The 22,869-nt window shown below is 39.7% G+C and overlaps 1 protein-coding gene across 7 annotated transcripts in view; it reads left to right on the forward strand.

The window, feature by feature from the left end:
• Positions 1-22,869, forward strand: part of DMD (dystrophin) — a 1,922,593-nt gene that overhangs the window by 452,968 nt on the left and 1,446,756 nt on the right. For all 7 annotated transcript variants that reach the window (XM_019529123.1, XM_019529125.1, XM_019529122.1 and 4 more), the window contains one exon: positions 10,639-10,811. In XM_019529123.1, coding sequence (XP_019384668.1) covers positions 10,639-10,811 — 173 coding nt within the window. The remainder of the gene's footprint in view (positions 1-10,638; positions 10,812-22,869) is intronic.

The following is a 22,869-nucleotide window of genomic DNA, read 5'->3' on the forward strand; positions in this document are numbered from 1 at the left end:
CCGAATCTCCGATTCCAAATTGAATCAGAGGACCCTTTAGTCTCTCCAAATTGATTTGGAGAGATGCAGAAAGATTTGGCAATTCACACAGCTTTAGATAAATACCTCTAGGTGCTGCCCTGTGGGGTCAGGCCAGCTCTCAGGGTCTCAATATTGCGCTGTTAGACAAAAATCAACTGTCCATACACACATGCTCAGTACACATACACAAATCACTAATTCATCTATCATGCATACAATGACACACACACACACTCACCAGTTCACACACATACAACCCACCTACACATACACACAGGTAAGTTCCTAACTTGGATGGTACAGTGTGTATGTGCGTGCTTGGGGTACCTGACATACTTGGGGGAAGGTTAAGGTGAGAGAGAGAGAGTTAAAGTGTAGGGAGTGAAAGTTGCCAGAACCAGGATTAGAACCAGTAGACTAGAGAGAAGCTGGCTGAGGAACTGAGGCTTGGGGTTACTTAAGGTCAAGAAGCCCCAGGTTTACTCAATGTCACTGGTGCAAGGGGAAAAGCCCAGTGGCATGGAGGAGACAGCCAGGAAAGAAACTGAGGCAGAAACCTGGGAACTTGGGGCTGGAAACTGAGGCAGACAGCTGAGACATTGGGGCAGGTGGGGTAGATAAGTGGTGGCAAGGAGGAAACAGTCAGGAAACAGACAAAAACCCAACCTGGATTTCAAAATAACAGGTTTATTAAACAGACAACACACTACACAGCCCCATGAAGTTATTGTGCCCCCCCCACACACACACACAAGCACTTACAATGGCAGTCGGAGAAAGAGGCTCAGTGGAAGTGCTGGAGTCCAGGTAGGGAAGAGAAGCAGAGTCCAAGTCCTTGGTTGAAGATGGGGTGGGGGTGATAGCTACCTATCCAGGCTGGAAAGGGATCTTTGTCCAGTAGGTGTTCCCCAGAGTGGGGTTGCCAGCAGGGCCTCTGGGTGTATAGGTGGTGTGGCATGGTGCTGGTCCAGATGGGGAGGGCATCCCAAGGAGTTAGTCTTCACTACCCCTTTTATGGGGCAGACTACCTCTGATCTCTTATGGGGAGGGCCTGTCCAGGCAAGGTCAGTCCTGTTCCAGAGGGCTCCAGGTGTTCTTACTGAGCATGTGCAGCCTTAGCACAATGGTGGGTTGCCTCATATTTTGTTTTTTTTTAATACTGAGGGTGGCTCAAGGGCTGAGTTGAACAGTAAAAATCAATATAAACACAATAATTATACAATGTAAGGAAGGAGAAAAAACAAAACAAATACAACTGCTACCAAAAAAAAAATGCTGAAACTTAGCTTATGTCTTAGCTCACTTATACTTATCTATAAGGAATAGAGAGGGAGAGAAAAGGTCAGAAATGGTTGGGGAAGGGGAGGGAATGCATTTTAAAAGAAAAAAAGAAAAACTGGGGGTTTTGCTACATAGGTAGCAGGCAATTCATGAACACTGTGATGCTGGGGCACATGGAGCATCCCACAGGAGTGCAGTGGGCTCCCCAGCACGCTTGGCAGCAGACCTGGAAGTGGACCAGAAGCACTTCTGGTCCACATCTGGGTCTGCCAGGGAGCATGCCAGGGGACCCTTCCCCCCATGACCCACCCAGTTTGGCTACTGGTGCTTCCTGGGTTGGGGGTTGCGGGGAGCATGTGCTTTCTGGTGGACCTGGAAGTAGACTAGAAGTACTTCCAGGCAACTTCTGGGTTCATTGCTGAACATGTGGAGGCCCCCCACAAGCACTTCTGTGAGACGCTCTATCCACCCCAGCATTGCAGCATTCACAAGCCATGCTGGTACCTCCAGGTATTCAGAAAAAACATGTAAAGCTGTGTCTAGGTCCAAATTGCTGATTCTCCAAATCAGCATTGAATCTTCAGATTCAGATTTAGCCAAATCAAATCAGGGAGTGATCCGAAACAACGAATTGAAACACTATCCCTGATTTGGGCCAAATCCAAATCCAAACCAAGTAGGGCCCACTTCATACACCCCCAGTACCTATTGTGTTATCCATGTGTGCATGTGTATGAGTGTGTAAATATAAATTCTCAGCTTTAGATAAGCCTGTTCACACCCAACTGAAAGGAGAGTTAAGGACCATGTTGGTCAAAAGTTCTTTTCAAGTTCCTCTCAGGGAGTAAAGACAGCAGTTTATTGGCTAAATATCCCACATTTTGTTCCAATGCCTTGCCTGATGACAGATGTTAGGATAAAATGAAAGGTTGGGAGAAAGGCCAACTAGTATCCACAGTTCTGCTGGAAAAGAAAAACTTGAGTAAAGTCAGATACGAATTTGGTTTGTTCTCCTTTGTATATACACCAGCTGTCTTGCAGTCTAAAGCTATAGACAACAACTTGTGTGCCTTTTAGGGTTGGCCCTGGTGAAGCAGACAAGTCTGGTAACAGCTCTGAGAAAATTCTTGTTCATTTCTGCAGGTTTTTTAGGTCTTGAGGTGACTTACATTTAAGTTTAGCAGTGATCGAGAGTGTTCCTATTTGAAATATATATTTATAACTGTTGTGGGTTTTTTTTTATGGGAGTAAGTGTAGAAAAGCTTGTTGATTATTTAAGAAAGAAAAGAAGGCTGGAGTGCAGGTACATTGTAATGGACTGAGAGTAGACCTGTTTGCCTTCATACTAAATTTGCTTACGTCAGATTATTTCTGTAACTAAACAACTGGATATTTGGCAGACTGCTGCTAAAGAAAAGCCCAGTTAGAAAGCTAGGACTCCCCAGACTGTCTACTTATAGACTATATTTGTAGAGGATATCTGTTCCCTCTATTTCTGTTAATTGTTAATTTTTTTATTTGCAATTTGTGGGGTGGAGCCTGAAAGGAACTTCAGAGGGGGAATGCTTGGCAGATGTACCATAACTACTGATTAAATATGTTCCTTGTCACACAAGCCCACTCCTGCAGAAACTTTGATTCTCTGATAGCAAGTCAGAACCAACATCAGAAGATTCAAACAAGTATTTCTATATGAACTGGGGGAAAAGAACAGATAGAGGAAATAAGGTGTATAATGAGCCAGCTGTCAAAATATTGGATAGGTCTTTATATGAATTATAGCATACATAAGTTCCTTTCCTTTCCTTTCGTTTCCTTTCGTTTCCTTTCTTGCAAGGGTTCCTTCCTATCCTCAGTTTCATGTAAAAATCTGATTTCTCTCAGTATCTCATATGGGCTCTATTACCTCCTTATTTATCTTCCTCTCCAGATTATTGCTAACATGTTCTATCAGATTGCACTCTTATGCTGTATTGTATACTATTTTGTTCAGTGTTGTATGGTCTGAATCTTTCTTTTCAGCTGTACGCAAAAGAGGCTTCCGATTTTGATCTGAATATATCACTTGATCTTTTAAACAAAGTTCACCTATATTTGGTTACAAGGTGAAAATAAAACTGACCAACAAATCACTTTATGAAATTTAAAGTATAATTTAAATGCTATGGTTGTGGGGTGTGTGTCTTCAAAGCAAAGAGATGTCGGTGGCTGCCAACTCTTCAGAATGCTTTCTAAGATCACCTCTTTCTTGCTTTGGTTTAGTTCCAGCAGCTGCTTTTATTTACAAGCTGGTCTCAGCCTCAGTCCTAAGCCATTCTGGTGGTAGTGTTGTCATGTGCAGTAGAACACTGTGTCATTTACTTGTTCTTAAAGAAAATATAGAGAAGTAGGGCTAGAAGGGACTTCTAGAGGTCATCTAGTCCAACCCTCCTGCCTGAGGTAGGATCACCTCTATCCAAACCATTTTATACAATCCATAATCTAAACTCTTCACAAAACTACTAGCAACCCTGACACAAAACAAAATACTGTTGTGTTCTGAATTCATGTCTGAACTCAGCTGACAAATGGTTTCATAGAAATACCATTTAGGACTGAAGAGAGGATTGATCCTTGTGGGATGCCACTAATGAGGAGATTAGTGATGGATATGAAGTTTCCCATCATTACTTGTTGGGTAGACCCCTCCAGGAAAAACACAAACCATTTTCAGCCCATTACCCTGAACACCTGCCACTTTCCTCAGACAGGACTGCAGCATCTTATGGTTGACTGGATGCTGCAGAGAGGAGGAAGAGACAGGATGTCTACCCTCCAGCCATCAAGAGAAGGAAATCATCAATCATTGTCTCAAAAGAACTGTTCTGGACTGAATCCAGATTGTCCTAGGTATATACTATTTGTTTCAGTTAGAATGGCTCAAAGATAGCCTTTGGCTAATTTCTATAAAAAGCATATTCAGGAATAGAAAAGAAAAAAAAAATCCTCCTGTTACCACTATCACAGATACTTTCTGGCTTGTTTTTCGTTACGATTCTTAACTCTAATGCCTTTAGAGGTTTGGTATAGAACTTTTTTTTTTTCTTGAACCCTGGTAAGAAGTGCTTTACTGACAGCAGGCCTTCCTTTCCTTTGTTTTTCTGTTAATGCTAATTCACTAGAAGAGATGTTTGTCTTTATGGTTACATATTTATCTGTTTGCATTTTGCTGTGTAAGTTTCAGTTCGGAGAAAGAGAACTAAGACTCTGAATTCCATATTTCAAAGGAATTATTTCTTTTGGGATACCTTGGACCAACTTCCTCGCATAGAATCATAAAAAATTAGGATTGGAAAGGATCTCAGGAAATCATCTAGTCCAGTGGTTCTCAACATTTTTTTGTACCAAGACCCATTTGTAAACATCAATGGTCAGTCCTGATCCAGTGCCTCTCGCTCCTGACCCACAGCACCCGCCTCAGCCCCAGCCTCCCAGTGTGGCTAGAACTCTGCCAGACTGCAAGGGAACAGCCATGGTTTCCCACATTTTTCTTCTATAAAGAAGGATCCATTTAAAAAGTCTGTTGATCCATTTTTAAAGTTTGTTCAGTGCCCTTTCATATATCCTTGCAACCCACTTCTGAGTCATGACCCATGGGTTGAGAAGCACTGAACTCATCCAGACCCGTTCTCATAACAGGACCACCCCCACCTATACCATTCCAGCCAAGGCTACGTCTAGCCAGATTTTAAAAACCTCCAAGGATGGAGATTCCACCACCCCTCTGGATAACCTGTTCCAGTGCTTTACTACCCTCCTGGTGAGAAAATTCTCCCTAATATCTAACCTAAACTTCTCTTGCTGCAACTTGAAACTGTTATTCCTTGTTCTGTCATCTGTCACCACTGAGAACAGTTGAACTCTATCCTCTTTGGAATTACCCTTCAGGCAGCTGAAGGTTGTTATTAAAACCTCCCTTAGTCTTTTCTTCTGGAGACTAAATAAGACTGGTTCCCTCAGCCTTTCCTCAAAAGTCATGTGCCCCAGCCTCCTAACCATTTGCATTGCCCTCCGCTGGACTCTCTCCAATTTGTCCACAATCTTCTTGTAATGGGGAGCCCAAAACTGGACAGTGAAGATGTGGCCTCAGAGGGGAAGAATCACTGCTCTTGATCTGCTGGCAATGCTTCAGTAATACAGCCCAGTATGCAGTTAGTCTTCTTCACAACAAGAGCACATTGTTGGCTCTATTCAGCTAATTGCCCACTCTTGCAGAGCTGCTGCTTAGCCATTTGGTCCCCAGCCTGTACTGGTACATGGGATTGTTCTGTCCTAACTTCAGGTCTTTGCACGTCTTCTTACTGAGCCTCATAAGAATTTTTGGTCCAGTCCTCCAATTTGTCATGGTCTCTCTGAATCCTAAACCAGCTTGGTGTCATCTGCAAACTTCCTGGGAGCACACTCCATCCCATATTCCCAGTCATTGATACAGACAATGAACAAAACCAGTCCCAGGACCAACCCCTGGGGCACTTCACTTGAATACTGACTGCGAACCAGCCATTGAGCCATTGATTACTACCCTCTGTGCCCAGTGATCCAGCCAGCTTTATGTCCACCTTACAATCCTTTTAGGTAACCTATACTTCCTCAGCTTTCTTGCAGGAATGTTGGGAGAGATTGTATCAGAAGCCTTTCTAAAGTCAACATATACCATGTCCACTGGTCTCCCTGTATTCACAGAACCAGTCATCTCGTTATGGAAAGCAATTAGGTTGGTAAGGCATGACTTCCCCTTAGTGAATTCATGCTGACTGTTCCTAATTACCTTCTTCTCCTCCAAGTGCTTAGAGATGGCCTCCTTAAGCACCTGCTTCATGATTTTTCCAGGGACTGAGGTGAGGCTGACTAGTTTGAAATTCTCCAAATCCTCCTTCTTCCCTTTCTTAAAGATTGGCACTATATCTGCCTTTCTCCAGTCATCTAGAATTTCCCCTGATTGCCATGAGTTTTCAAAGATAATGGCCAACAACTCTGCAGTCACATATGCCAACTTCCTCAGCACTCTCAGGTGCATCGCATCCAGCCCTGTAAACCTGTATGTGTCCAGCTTTTCTAAGTCATTCCTAAGCTGTCTTTTGCCACTGTTGGCTGCTCACCTTCTCCCCAAACTGTGCTGCCAGGTGTAATAATCTGGGAGCTCTCCTTGCCTGTGAAGACTGACTGAAAAAGGCATTGAGTACTTCATCCTTTTCCACATCATCTGTCACTAGGCTGTCTCCCCCATTCAGTAGGAGACCCACATGTCTGCTCTTCCTGTTGTTGGTGACATACTTATAGAATGATTGTTGTTACCCTTCAAATCTCTTGTAACTAACTGTAATTCCAATTACACTTTGGCCTTCCTGATTTAGAATTATAGAAAATTAGGGCTGGAAGGGACCTCACAAAGTCATCTAGTCCAACCCCCTGCTTTTTCTACCCAACTCTTAAAAACCTCTAAATCAAGGCAGCATATATTTTAACAGGAAATCAGAACCTTTTAAATGGTGGTGTGATTATGGTAAAGATGGATGTTTGCATAATTCTGAACGTAAGCAAAAAATCATATAATAAAATAGCATTTGAGGTAAAAATGTGGTGAACCCATCATCATTAAATTCCTGGTTTCTGCCTTCAGTTGAAGGCTCAGCACATCTTGCTAGAACCTGTTTTGTATATGTAAGTTTCAAATAGTTCCAGTTATTAGAAGTACTCAAGGATGAATCTCCACCTGTAAATGAAAAGCAGCCCATGAAGCTTGCTTTAAAATCCCCAAAGAAAAATGACCCCAAACTACTATATATAAGCATATTAATCATCTCAAACAACAAAACAAGGGAGTTAGTTTTGAACAATTCACTCTCACAGATTTTGCACTTGACGAATTCTGTTATTCTTCAAAATTAACGGCCACTAAGTTCACATGCTAAAGGAGAACAAAGACACTAAAAAAGATCCAAGGAAATATATAAATCAATTTAAACTGCACCAAGCACTGGCCCCTATTCCCTGCTCCCTTGTACATTGTATATCTTTTTAAGCCAATGCAAAGTGAGGGTAAAATTCTGTAGTTCTAATACGGTAGCTTCATTTTATATTGGCACAAATTAATATCTGAGATACCAACAAAGAATCTGACCCAAGGATTTCATAAATTGTTTAACTTTGTCATCAAGATTTCATTGCATAAAAAATAAGTATTACATAAAAGTCCAGTGATTTTATTCTAGGGTTAATAAAAATGACTTAAAATGGTGTTTTTTTCACTCTGAAAAGCAACGTTTGTCAGAGGGGAAGAAAGGTCATGAATATCTTGACTTACGTAGATTCTATTTAGCAGGATGACTGAAATAATTTGAGGGAAATCCAGGATGGTTGGGAGGGGAGTGTTTGCATGCACATGTGTGCTCATGTGCGCGCGCGCGCGTGTGCGCACACACACACACATGCACACACACACACACAGCCCCAACACTGAGGCTCCCAGGAACAGGGCTGGGCAGGACAGGATAGTGTAGTGTGCACACACACACAAAACACAAACACACACACACCCCGCAACCCTACAACTTCCAGGAGTGGGGCCAGGCATGACAGTGCAGCGCATGCACACACGCATGTATGCACACATGTGCACACACGTGCACACACAGCCACAATCCTATGGCTCCCCGTGCACACCCCTCCCCTGACTCTATTGCAGCCTAGCAGGGTTTGGACCAAGGGGTGGCCCATTAGTTGGGTTCCCTGGAGAAAATTGGAGCAAAAGTCCCAGACGGGTGCAAACCCACCTACAGGTGCCCAGCTCCTGACTCAGAAGCCATCTGTGTGGATGAATTCCCTCCAATCTAGGACTTCTGCTTCTATTTCCCCTAATGGCCATGACATCTGGGACTGTCCTGTCCAATCTGGGACATATGGTCACCCTACCATTAAGTGAAATCCTGCCTGTGCACAACTCACTAGGAGCTTTGCCATAGACTTCAGAAGGGATGCATTTTCTCCCGAAGTCTATACAGCGACATCAAAGCTCACATTGTTCCACAGTGCCCAGATCAACAGTATGCCTGATTCATTATGAATCGTGTGGTGTATTAGCATAATGACACCCTAAAACATATGGATGCATTTTGTTAAGCAACAAGTAATAAGATTTTCAAAGTTACAACCTAGCCTCACATCTCATAGTATTACTGTTAAACTTGTTTTAATCAGCAGCAGTCAAACTGAACTCATTCACTGAGTTAACAGTTTGTCTCCCAATCCCCGTACATAATTTTTCCCTTGTGGGTATTTTTGCAACCTTTCTTCTCTTATGGTGAAGTAAATACCAGTGGGAGAATTCTGCTTCACCTTGCAGATGACCACAACACAGGTTGTAACTGGCTTTGAATGACCTAAATAAAGTATAGTGATTCCCTTACTTGCTGTGGGGATGCAACTAACCCCATCATCAGAAGGGGCATCTACACATTTCCAGAGGTGCATCCTATTCCTATAATGGGGGGTGAGGGCATTTACACACTCAAAGGAAGTAATAAAACTGATCCTACACTTAAACAACTCTGAGCTAGTTACAGCCTGCACTTTGGACATTTTCTAAGCACAAGAAGAGTTACAGTGTGCTAAGTGTTTTCTCAGTCTAGGCACTGCACACAGCTCCACTTATTTAACTGAAGGTATGATTTTCTATCCTTAGATAGAACGGATGCAACTTTGAGTGTCAGTACAATTAAATAGGTTTGAATATATCTTGTCTTGTTTATTTGACTTGTGTAAAATTAGAGGATCAGCTGGACACTGATAGATATCTGTGCAGAGAATTGCCCAAGTGTATCTAAACTAGTGAATTTAAATTTGTGTAAGGCTATGTGCAGACAAAGCCTAAAATCTGTGGTGGTTTTGGGCAGACTAGTTCCCACATAATACTCTGGGTAACAGGCATCCTAAAGTTATGAAAACAGGAATGGCATAACATCAGTTGTAAAAATGATATTAGCAAATAGCAGCACATAGAATTTTTAAAATTTCAAATAACATCTTAATAGTTACAATTAACTTGGAAAAAGTCATTTTAAAGACAATGCAGTACTTTTCAGATTTCTAATACTGTTCTATTATTCTTCACCTAAATAGCTATTTTTTCCATAGAATTGTATTAAAATGCCTATCTACTTATATTTGTATGTAGATGGATAAATTAGTGTGCATATTTAAAAAATGCTAACTATTTCACATTTCTTACAATTTTGCTGCCTCAGAGTCAAGCCAGGCTCGTCCTCCCACCAGGTTGGTTGGGCACACTAATTGCCTCACATCTAAATATTATTCTTCAGTTGACATTTGTGGGTGTACAGTGCTGGTGTTGTGTTATAAATTAAACAATACATAGTTAATTGGGTTAATTATAAACTTTCAGTTTTCTATATAGTTTTTTACCCTAGTGAATATTGTATGCTGATTGCCAAACATAAAATAAATAGACAGGGAATGTAGTTATAAAAAAGAAAAGAAACAGAAGAGACTGTAAAGGCACACACTTCCATAAATTCCTAAACAGAAGTGTGTAAGACTGTTTTTATTGTAATACAGATGGATAGGAAATATATTATTTTCTAGGCTTGAAAATCTATTAAACTATTGTCCTTTGAGAAACTAATAATTGTCACCATAGTGAAATAACTGAAAAAGAACTGGGTATCCAATCACTTTAAACGATCAACTTTTCATAATTAATTAAGTAAAAGGAACTAAGAAAAAAAAGCCTGTACGGTACAGTTTTGCCCCATTTTGTTTCAGTCTATACGAATACCTATGCATGTTTCATAAGTATGCCTTTATCTTCTAGAATAATGATCAGTTTTTTACTTTTTAGGGACATTTAACACTCATTAATGATAATGTCAGCCTGTAACAAACAGCATTAATAGGAATGAAGAGAAGAAAGTACTCCTGCTAGTTGACTAATCATAGCCATGCTTGTCCTGTTAATCAAGGAAATATTTGCTGTAGGAAAGAAAATATGAGAGGGAAAAAAAGATTTTCTTTAAATGAACTCCCTCATAAGTGCACTTACAAATGGACCTTTTGCATTCTTGTACCAGTGAATATTCTACATATACCAGTATAAACAAACAAACAAGCTAAAACTGGGTGTTTTAACAATGATTGCATCATTGCTACTTTTACACAGTGATATCAATTTACTTATGAGAAACCATTTTTTTTTTTTTTTTTTACTATTTGTGCCAGAAATAGAGTTTGCTTTTAATAAATAAGTTCAAACCTTGAGTGAAATTCTGTTTCCTAATGCAGGTCAAAGATGTAATGAAAAACATCATGGCTGGGTTGCAGCAGACAAACAGTGAAAAGATCTTACTAAGCTGGGTCCGCCAATCAACTCGTAGTTACCCACAGGTCAATGTTATCAATTTCACCAGTAGCTGGTCTGACGGATTGGCTTTCAATGCACTCATCCACAGTCACAGGTAGGAAAAACCATGCATGTTATTTTAGAAAGTATATTGCAAGATAGTGGGTTTAAAATAATGCTTTCTATTATGCAATGTTAAAATGGTTGTTTTGTTTTTACTTTGATTTTGAGGCCTCAATCCTGCAAAGTTCCTTGTTGTCCAAAACTATCAGTGGAAATTGTGTATTGGTCAGAAAATGGCATTTTATCAGATTAAACGCCAGGCTAAAGAGATTATATTTTTATATAATTTTTTTTGTTAATTATTATTTCTTATAGACGTACTAGTGTGTGTTACTTTGTAGTATAGATTTCATTTGCTTGGCATTTTTCCAAATAAGAGAATAGAATAATGATATAGGTAAGTCTTGTTGGTAAAAGAGGAAAATGACTTACCAGATATTAGTACAAGTCAGGAATATGTTATAGTGGCTATTTGTTACCAGAGTACTAAATGGCCAAATGAAATTAGAGAACCATTCTTTTAGGTGTTGTATGAATGCAGAATGAGAGGGGGCATGCCCTTCACTTTGACCGCAAGGGATGTTTAAGATAAGTGTTTTTTAAGGTCTTGCCACGGTTTTTGTTGGATCCAATGACACTTTTTCATAAATTATAAACTAACTTCAAATAAAATGAAACATGACCATGTCTGAACCATGAATCTAGCATGCCCAACAGCAGCACTGTTTGGAAGGGTATCTCATGGGGAAAGCATGGACTCAGTCATCATGTCCATGCTTTCCCTCCACACTGCTCACCCAACTAGAAGCAGTGTAGCTGTGTCTGAGGTACTGAGGGCATGGGCTAGTTACCATTGCAACATAAAGGTGTTGATTCAGCTTGAGGGGTAGACTTTGTAAAGGTGCCTTGTGTGTTTAAAGTGTGCTGCCAGGTCTGGTGACTTTGCAATTTAGATACTTAAATCACTCACTGTCAGAGTTACAGGGCTACTGCTACCTCTTCTTTCCTCTCCAAGTGCACCATTTCAGATGACAGGTCTTTTGTCTTCATTTCAGTTATATTGTATTCTTTGTCTATGCTCCCATTCTTATGCTGAGTTCCCAGACTTCAGTTGTTCTCTATATTGGCTGTAACAGGGTCCTCAATATTTCCCAATGGAAGTAGAAAGCAGTGATGATTACAGTTAGCCAAATCAGCCTTTTCAAAACACATTGTCATCTAATCACAGTGGTGTTTGAGTGAAGCATAACAGACACTATAAAAAGTATGGAAATAACATTTTTGTGTATATTCTCATGTAGACCTAGTGCTTCTAGAACTGAGTTATAGCCCATTCTTCAGAAGCTACATGCCTCTTTTCTCTGTTCTTAAGTGGGTGAGCTTTTAAATATCTCATATTGCTGTAAAATTCAATTTATTGTCCAGGATTACAAGATAGATTGTTGAGACCAAGGTAAAATTTTAAAATGAATGACACCTGCCTTATCCCTTTTAAATACTGACAAATGGGGCAACTGAAAGCAACTCTCTGCTCATCTGCATATGTGGTTTTAGCACCTCCTGGTTTTAACTCCTCTATCAAACAGCACATTCTACAATAACAATCAAGGCATCAGAAGTCATGCAACCCCCATGTCCTTTGTACCTATCAATATTCACTGGGTTTTCTTTGTGTGTATATAATGAGTTGCTCTCCTTGGGTAAGCATTGACAGAAGCTGTAGTCTGAGTGGTGACATTTATAGCAGCTGCTATTTAGTTACCGTATTCTGGCAAACAGCTGTTTTCAGATAAACAAAACAATGGGAAAGCTTTGGCCCTTCTTCCATTTAGCAACATGAAGTACAGAAGGGTGAAAGTTTTTGTTTTAGACAATGCAGTGACTGGAGAAGCAAATAGTGATAATTCTGCAACACTTGCATTCTGACCCTAGGCCAGAGGTGTTAAAGTTCACTTCCTTTACTCCTCCAGTGCAGAGCCCAAGTTCTCAAACAGAATGAATTTAATCTTAGCGTGATCACTGTGTGGAACAGACACAAATGAAAGATGTTATCAACCAGTTCCTTCATTCTAAAGTGGTGGTAGCTAATTTTTCGCAAAGAACAGTCACTCACAGAAGGAGCTGGAGGCTGGAGAAACTAATCCCCTATTCCACTTAACCTATGTACGTTGTGATGGAGTAAGGACTGTGTGAGTGCAGGGGAAAAAAGCCACAAAGCCAGCAACAACTGAAATCGTTCGTGCCTTTTTGGTTAAAAAAAGATTGGTTCTTTTGGTCTCAAACAAAACAAAATAACTGCATTTCTTCCTCTTAGAAAAATGTCTTTTGTTTCTGTTTCAGCTCTTCTCAAAACAAAAGTGTTCTGGGTAGGTAGAAGCTAGATTTGTAAAACTTCTCATTACTATAAGCAAGAATTCTACTTGTGACAGGCATGATACTGTTCTGCAAGAATTTATGAATACTGTATGTGACCTGGTTATTAGGATATTTAAGGTATGCATACATTGGTTTAGCGTAACAGGATGTCTTGTAAGAAAAACAAGGAGGGAGTGAAACACAATGGCTTGTGATAAACCTTCCTGCGTACACATTTTGAGGTTGTTAAAAGACAAGATCTGAGCTTATTATGTCTGAAGATACAGCCAGGATATGAAAAGTGCTTCTCTGTACAGAGTCGAGGCTAGGAAACAGAAGATTTGAAGCCTCCCTGTCTAGTTAAAACATCTCTGTGTCTGCCTCCTGAGAGTAACTTTGAGACTGTGATTGGGGAACTACTAATAGTATTACAGATACCTCTTGGACTGTTTGAAGATAATAGGTTTTTCTGAGTGATCAGGTAGGTCTTTAGGCAAGATAAATCTTTGTTTTAAAATTTTTTACACAAAATTATCTGTTCTTGTGTTAAGATTGAACAGTACTTTGGTTTAAGCAGGTTATCTGGCTATTAGGGGCCTTTGTTACATGTAAAATTTGGGTGGTTCTTGAGGTTTTTAACCCATGGATTGTGTGCACGTTAATAACTTTTAGTGGCTTAAAGCACTTTTTATGTGGCTCAAAGTTATAACACTCCCTGGAGAAGATTATCTCTTGATCTGCATAACCCAACTTCTATTCCATTAAGGTGTGGCCAGACCCCACAGATGTACCACTCTAGTTGGAGGTGTGACTACAAGCTAGCACTAAGATGATCAACATTTGTGTGGCTCACAGTGTCACACATAATAAGATCTTATATTCATCTCATCACAGACTCCCAAAAGGGAGAACCACAAGTGCTAAACAGATTACTGGTAGAATGCTGGCAGATCTTCAGATAAAGGTGCAATGGGATCTGATCTGCAATCCCAGCAATTGCACTTGTCATGCCACACATCCTTGGTCGGAGATGTGATTGGGGAGTAGGGGATCAAATCCCAATCACAAGCCATTGCTGGGGTAGAGGGAGTCTTGAAGTGCTTCTGTGAACTCCTGAGGTTGGAAGCACCTGCCAGCTGATTGGAACTCCAGGTTGTGGGAGCACACAGAAGCTCTTCATTCCAATGCAGCTGGATGGTGCTGGCCACACATTCAGTTTAAGGTATAATGGAAACTAGCAACAAAGTTATAATGCATACTTTGTGTAATAACTTTGTGGCTTGTTCCCTGTTTAATCACACCATTAATTGCATAAATACATGGCCCAGTTGCTACTTAAGACATGATAAACTGATTAATCATGTCTTAAGTGTAACATCTACCAGGGGCCTGAGCGTAAGCATAGTTGAGATAGAATGCTAGAGAACAGTAGTACTGCAACTGCATCAGGACAGGCAAGCTTGACTCATGGCATAAGATATGGATCCAGACAGACCAAAAGAGAAAGAGAAGGGCCATTAAAACTGCAGCCATGAGACACAACTGCACAAACATGGTTCTATGTATTCTTTGTGAGGCTAGAAGCCTACAGATAATGTCTTACTGAACTCAGCAAAGTCAGCTAGCTCAAAATGTATTAAATAATACATATCTTGGCTATGTTAGTTTTGGGGAACTCTTATTACTGCTATTCAGGATGGAGTACATGGCCTCTAGCTCTGACCACCATTATGTCAGCTTGCTTGAAATTGTTTGTACTTTATTTTAAAACCACGGTGAAGGCTGATTTATACTGTGAGGTCATGGGAGAAAACTTAATGTTGAAAGGACATTTTCCCTCCCCTTCATCTGCAGCAGAGATGAGTTGTCAACCATTAATAGCCAACCCTTGGGCTATTGCATATTAGCGATAGGCAATAGCTGATAACTTTTTATATGGATAATAACAATATGTTGTTTTATTTATAGACCTGAGTAACAGCAGCATGGTAAGATTTATTATTTAGTCATCTGGAACAGCCGTTAAAATGAGGGCAGTGACCTAGGCCTAGCCCAGGAGAAGATAATATCATCCACCCAGAGACACAATCCAACACTAAACTGATTGCAATCCAGCAAAGTTCAGATACAGCTATTACTTTTATTGTTTATAGATTCAGGGTGTTTCCCCTTTATTTGTTTTATTAAGAAATAAATTGCAAGTTTATTTGTAATTTACCATTTATTTGTGGTAACAGACAAAGAGGTGGCAGAGGGAGTGTCAAGAAGTAGCAGGTACAAACCTCTATAAAGTTTGCATCTGTGAAGAAGCCTGTCACTAATTGATGACTTCTAGTATAGTCACTAATAAAATCACTGAAAATGTCTTGGTGAGAGGAACAACACTAACACTAATTTTATTATTTATGTCTCTTAAACTAGTTTTGGACACCTGTAGCCTTAAGGGTCTTTTGCTGAGAATTTTTTCCCCATGTCGTAAGATCTCTAACTTTTTTCTCTTTAACATTAGACCTTAGTTCATTGGTTTTCATTTTCCTTTGCTCTCCTTTCATTCCTTTCATTGTATCTGATGAAATAAGCCCTTTGCTTAGAAAAGCTTATGCTATACAGCTCTGATTTAGTTAGTCTGTAAGGTGTAAATCTATTCTTCCTTCTCTCTCAGACCTTTCATTGTGATTTCATTCTTATTAACTTGAATATAGGAAGTCAATCAAACAGAAGATTTTGTGGGAAGATGATTAATAGCAAAAGCAATGATCCTTGAGTGACGACTTATCCCAGTATGGATGTGTTCATTGTTAGCCCCTACAAAGTTCTCAAGAAATAGCTAAAACAGATGTATTTTTGTAGCACAAGCACAGTCATTTACTATACTGGTTGATAATTTTTTTCTTCTGACTTATTATTCTTATCTTGAAGGGGGACATATAATATTCCAGTAAAAACACCAGTAGTACTGCACTCTAATCCAGATAGATGAGATTTCAGGGGGATGTTTGGTCTCAACATACCTTAGCCTTTCTTAATATTGTGTTCATTTTGTAGTAAAATGTCAGGCTGAGTGAGAATTATTATAATTCTTGTGAGTCCAGACCCTCCATTCTGCCCTTTACTGACCTTCTCCACTTGTTCCCTGCATTCAGTCTCTTCCACTTCTGCTCTGTCCCTGAAATTCATTCCAAATTTTGTCATTCACTTGACTGCCCTTTCATTTCCCTCATTCACCTTCTTTCCCTCCCTCTTGACTCAGATGCTTTTCTTATCTAGCTCACTCCACTGTCTTTCTGCCCAATTCTCACCTGTCAGAGCCATTCCATTGTTTCTCTCCCTCAAACATGCCTGTGTTTTCGACATCTCCCTCAACATACCCCCATCCTGTTTCTCTTTTGGAGACCATTAAAGTGCAAGGATCTGTTTTTTCAGATTATGAGAAAAAGTGGAGATATACATAGAGAACGATTGTGCATTCACCTACTGCATACACTAAAACCATTCACATGGAAAATTACCTACAATATGTATGTAAGCATATATTTATATCTTCCTCCTAGTTTCTGATTCTGGAGATTATATGAACTGCACTGATTTAACCATTTAATATAGTCTTTGCTGCTGAAGTTCCTAGGTTCAAGCCTCCATATTGACAATATTGTCTAGTTACATGTTCAGCAATGGATTCATTACAAACACAGATGTACATATGCTTTTTTCCTTCTGAAAGTTGCTGAGCATCTGCAGTCATGATAAACATGTGGAATTCTGAATGTTCAGCACTGCTGAAATAAGGCCTTGTCATTTAGCAACCCCTAGATCTATTGCTGTGTTCATGGTGTGAATTCAGTTTTCAGTATGGGAAAATGCTTCCAAAGAAAGGGCCAGTTTGTGTTCGTATCTTTTGCAGACTTAAGAGTGACCGTGTGGCAGAACAGATCAGGTATCTTGCTAGAGCTCTCAAGGCTTGAGTTCTAGCCTCATTGTAAATGTATGCCAAAGACAACCAGCAGTTGACATAGTTGGCCAAAGGAGTCAAAAGCAGCCAGTTGCATCAGCTGCCTTGTGTGCTGTTGGTTTCAGAAATTTCTAGGTTTTAATTGCGTGAGCCTGATTGGCCATCTATGTTCAGACTGACCTTTGGAATGCCACTCCTTCCTTTTCCTTTGTACAAAGAAAAAAACCAGCATCAAATGAATAAATATGATAACCTGTAACTATCTGCATATTTAGGTGCCTAAAACTTAGGAAATCTTTCCTATTAACATTAATGGAAATTCCCTTTGTTGTTAATAGGAGTGAGGCATGTGTAATATATTGAACTTCCATCTTTAACTCAATGCTTTTAAAAATTGTATTTCATAATTTTTTTTTTATAAAATGCTATTAAAAATGGTGTTTTAGAGCCAAGTACTAAGCCATTAAAATCACTTACGGGCACTCTGATTAGTTGTACAATACATCTAAACCAGGCTATGATTTTTCCTTTTAACTGTATTGAGCCTTTTGTAGAAAAAACATTTCATAAAATACATTGCACTGCCTTGTTTTGTGTACTGTACTGCCACAGCTGAAATTTTTAGCTGAGTGTTCACATTTGTATATTGTAATTCACCAGAAATAGATTTAATTAGCATTCTACATATCAAAAACATCACATACAGTACACATAAAGTGGTTATAGTAATGCCATTTTACTGTGATTTCAATTATATAAAATAACTTTTTTTGCAAAGTCAACTTTTTACAACTCATAGAAGATATGGTAAAGCTGTTTGGAATGATTGCTTGCTATCCTTTAAAATATAACAGTTACTCAGTATGCAATTGCTGTATCATAATGGTTGCATTATTGATTACTTTGAACATATTTCAGACATGGTCACATTTTTATCGTCTCTTCATGGCAAAAGCTTCACTTGGAAACTCTGTTTCTTTGAAATGAAAGAAATATTCTGAGAGGAAACGTGATTTAGTGGGTTCAGTAGAAGGACTTTAAAGTACTGTCCTTGGCTCAGTTAGTTTACCTTGCCTTCTGCCTGACTTCAGACTAACTACCTCTCTTTACTCTAGGTTTTATATGAATTGGAGCTGGTCACTTCTGTCCAGTATGTCCTGCTGCCATTTAAACAGTACCATGGAAAACCCTGTAGCTTTATTTTACTTACATGAATAAGTGCATAATCATTATCTGTCTCAAGGGGGGCATAAGAGCATAAAAACATAAGTATTGCCATTTACATGGTCAGACTGGATCCATCTAACCCAACATCCTGTGTCACACAGTGGCAGAGAGTAGGTGCTGAAAGGGAGAGTGAACTAGGTATGACCAGGATTTTTTCCACTGTTTCTGTGTCACTTGTAGCCTCCACATTTAAGGTCCAGGAAGTTCTCATTCAGAGACTGTATCATCTTGTGCTTAATAGCTACTTGAGGCCCTTTTCATCCAAGAATTTCCTCCAATCCCTTTGTCTCACCCTTCAGTTATATGCCACGGGAAAAAGAACTTCCTTTTGTTAGTTTTAAACTTACTACCTGTGAGTTTCATTTTGTGATCCCTAGATCTTGTGAGAGAAAGTGGACACATCTACACAAGATGCTTAATGGACAGAAGACTAATTCTACTGTGCGTTAACATGGTGAGCAATGCCTCTGCTAATGCACAGAGTAGATTTAGTCTAATTCACATTAACATCACCAAAAAATCATTCATTTGTGTTAATGCGCAGGATCACTGATTATGGCGCATTTAAGTTTAGTGTAATGACAGGTACTAAACTTAATGAGCCATAATTGCATTAATGAACATGCAGAAGTGCCCATTAAAGTAGTAAATCCCTATTTACTTTTTCTTCCATTTTTCTCTCACAGAACACCACTTAGTGTTTTGTGAGCCCTTATCATTGCTCCCCTCAACCATCTCTTTTCTAAACTGAATAAGCCTGGCCTCTTTACTCTCTCCTAATATGGAAGCTTCTGCATACCACTAATTATTCTTGTTACCCTGCTCTGTATCTTCGCAAGTTGTGTAGTCTTTTTGAGGTGAGGAGACCAGAACTGGGCACAGTATTCAAGGTGTGGAAGTGCCATGGATTTATAAAGGGGCATGACAGTAGTTTCCGTTTTCTTCCTTAATAATGCTTAACATTTTGTTTGCCTTTCTGGTGGCTACTGAGCACTGAGCTGATGTTTTTTAGAAAACTGTTCATAACAACTCCCAGATCTCTTTCCTGTGTTGTAACAGGTAATGTACAGCCCATCATAGTGTAGGTACAGTGCAAGTTACACAGATCCCTTAGGGATCCTGCTGTTTACTTCTTTCCAACCTGAGTACTTACCATTTATACTCGTTCTTTGCTTTTTATCTTTGAGCCAATTACTAATTCACCAGTAGACATTCCCTATATCCCCTCTAGAACCTTTTTAATATATGGGAATCACATTAGCAACCCTCTGGTCCTCTGGTACTGAAGCTGTTTTTAGTGATAGGTTGCTAACTAGAGTTAGTTCGGCAATTTCTGATCTGAGCTTGCTCCTTCAGGACCCTACAGTGAATGCCATCAGGTCCTGGTGATTTGCTACTGTTTAGTTTATCAGTTTCCTCTACAACCTCATCAATTGAAACCTCAATTTGAGTCAGCTCCACTGATTTGTCCCTAGAAGGAGAATTCCCTAACATCTTCCACAGCAACTGATTCCCTAGCAGGTATTTGGCTTCTAATGTACTGGTACTTAAAATAAAATGGTATTGTTACCTTTTGTGTCTCCAGTGAGTTTCTCCTCAAATTATTTCTTAGCTTCTCTTATTAGTTTTATATTTGATTTGTCAGAGTTTATGCTCTTTTTTATATGCCTCATTAGGATTTAAGTACCACTTTTGGGGGGGAAAAAACCCTTTTTAGTACTTAATGCCTCTAGAACTCTGGCATTAAACCATGCTGGCTTTCTTTTGGTCCACTTTTAATTTTTATGATTATTTTTATAATTCCAGCCTGCATTTGCTCTGTGCCTTTAATATGGTGTTCTTCAGCAGTTCCTGTGCTGCTTGCACACTCTTCACTGCCTCAGGGGCCCCTTTTACCTTCTGTCTAACTACCTTCTTCATTTTGATGTAGCCTCCCTTTTTAAATATCTCCAGACTAAAATGTTTTGATAAAATTATTTGAGGTCATCATATAATAAATATAAAGTCCACTTGTTCACCCTTTATCATGATTGATAATATGTCTCAGGCCATGGACAGACATGCCTTTGTAGCACCACAAGTGTGCACAATACTTTGTAGTGCTACAGAATACAGTGCTAGACAGCACATACCTATGTTCCAGAGCCCCCAAACTTGAGTGCTACAAAGTCACCAAAAAGGTATGCTCTCTAGCCAGGGAATGATAGGGGATTGCCTCCCCAATCCTCAGTCCTTGCGGGGTGATAGCTCTGTTCCCTGCGTTTGAAGAAGTGAACTTCAAGTCACAGGACTCTGTGCTCTATTTATATGTATAGATATGTGTATATATCTATATAGACAGAGATATGTCTATAGATAAATAAATAGATATAGATATCTATCTATCTATCGATAGATACATATACACACATATGTATTTTATGCACGCACTCACATATAGGTATATCTATCTATAGATAGATAAATGTAGATAGATGGATAGATAAATAAAGATATCGGTGAGTGTGTACATAGAATATATATATATAGTGCACAGTCACATACATATGCACAAACACACACACACATATGTATGTACATAGCATATATACATCAGTTTATCAGATGGGAGCTGGGGTGGTGTGGGTGCTAAAGGTACACAGTTGACAGCCCAGAGATTGTAAGTTTGAGGCTGTAGCAGAAGTGCTCATGGCACAGCCCTGCCAGATTCCAAAGAATCTGTGGATTCTGCTAAATACTTTATCACAAAGACATGAAAAAGGAAGGATGTTATCAGATGCAGGGAACAGAACTGCATCCCACCCAGGACTGAGGATAGGGTGAGGCAGTCCCCTATCACATGTATTTGTGTGTACGCTTTGGTCTTCTGTAATGTGCAAATCTACGCTGTCTTCAAGCTGTCATGGGGCTAGCTGCTCTGCCTCCCTTTCTGTCCATGCTTGGTGGGTGTGGAGTGCACCAATTTGGGATGCTGGTAGGGCAAAAGATGCTACATGTAACAGTGGAGATATAACATGTGGTGTTAAAACCCCCCCAAAAGTTAGCATTACAGAAAAGGTCCAATTTTATCCAGGAGCATTTCTGTAGCACTATGAGTAGAGTGCACGTCTGTATACCTTCTTCTGGTAACATTACAAGGGCATGTTTAGCTCTGCAAGTGTAGTGACTGTCCATAGGCTCAATCAGATGTTAAAAATAAATGAATCACCCAGGGTGAACTGAATGTTTCAGGACTGAGCTAGGCCATCCTGGCTATTTCATAAGTCTTCTCTACCTTGTGGACCTTTTTATAAATTAATTTATAAATTAAATTTTATAAATTGTGTCATAGAACAGAATCATGCTGAGCATGGTTTGATATCTGACTGCCTCTTCCAGGAGCCAGAAAAAATGAGGAGGGCCCTGTGAGTAGCAGAATTCATTTAGCAAACACCTCAATGCACAGGGGTGTTAACCCTTCCTACTTGCCATCTCTACTATGATCTCTTAATTCCTCCCTTTTCTCCTAACTGTGAGCTGCTCTGTGTTCAGCAGATGTTTCTCATACCCAATTCTTTAGTTAGTTTTCAAGAGGCCTCTTAGAGGAAAGGTTCCCATATGTATAATCTCCTTCTCTCTTCTGACACTTCATCTCTACTGAACAGGCTACTGCACTGTTGCTGTCGTTTGAATCCTTGTAAAGAGACAGATATGCTGATGTTCTATTTTCAGGGTACTTGCTAGTGCTACAAGGGCATGTGAATTATCCTGGGATGCATGTTTTCTGAATCTGAGGCTAAAGATCTAGCAGATACGTTTTCTTGAACAGTGTGGTTTGCTTAATATTGCATAGCCAATGGACAAGCTCTGTGAAGAAACACAATCTTCCTGGCAGTATAAAGATAATTATCTTTTCTTTGATGGGGGTAGAGGGAAGGGAGGAATAGGACAAGATCTTTAAAATCATGGCACCCTTTCCCCAGACCACTTACAGCTCAATGCCACCTAAGCAGATTGCTCAGCAATATTTCCATGCCAGTTCATTTCCTCTGATTTCTTAATTAAGCTCAGGTAACATAGGCTTTCTGTCCCTTCAGTGAAGTCTCTCAAAGTAGCTTTTAAAGGAATATCTGCCTTTTATGTTATATCCCTAGTTCCAGGCTTTCTCTGGCCCAGCCACTATTTTTAATCAGGAATTTAAGTGAATGCAAGAGGCATTTATTAGCTTCCTGCACACCTGCTTCTTTAAAATGCCTGAACTCAAGCCAGGCTCTTGCTTTAGAAAGCAAGAAAGCAGCATTTCACTGCAGCTGTCTCTGCTTCAGGGTGGCAGATGGGGGGAGAAGGAATATTGGTTTTTTGTTTCCTTTTTTTTTTTTAAAGGTACATGTAGCCTAGAAATGAGCTTGGGAAAGAAGAGGAAGGCTTGCCTTTGGGAAGCTAAAGGGAAAACAGTAAAGTAAAGGCAAGAGAAAAAATGAAATAAAGAGGTATGGGAATTGTTTTTATTCTCACATGTTACTTTGGCTACCCCGCTGCCTTTTAATCTTATTGGTTTTCGTTTGTTTTAACTGGTAGGGTACTAGTGACACAATTAAAA

Source organism: Crocodylus porosus, unplaced genomic scaffold (genome assembly GCF_001723895.1).
Source record: "Crocodylus porosus isolate Cpor-Errol unplaced genomic scaffold, CroPor_comp1, whole genome shotgun sequence".
Lineage (NCBI taxonomy): Eukaryota > Metazoa > Chordata > Crocodylia > Crocodylidae > Crocodylus > Crocodylus porosus.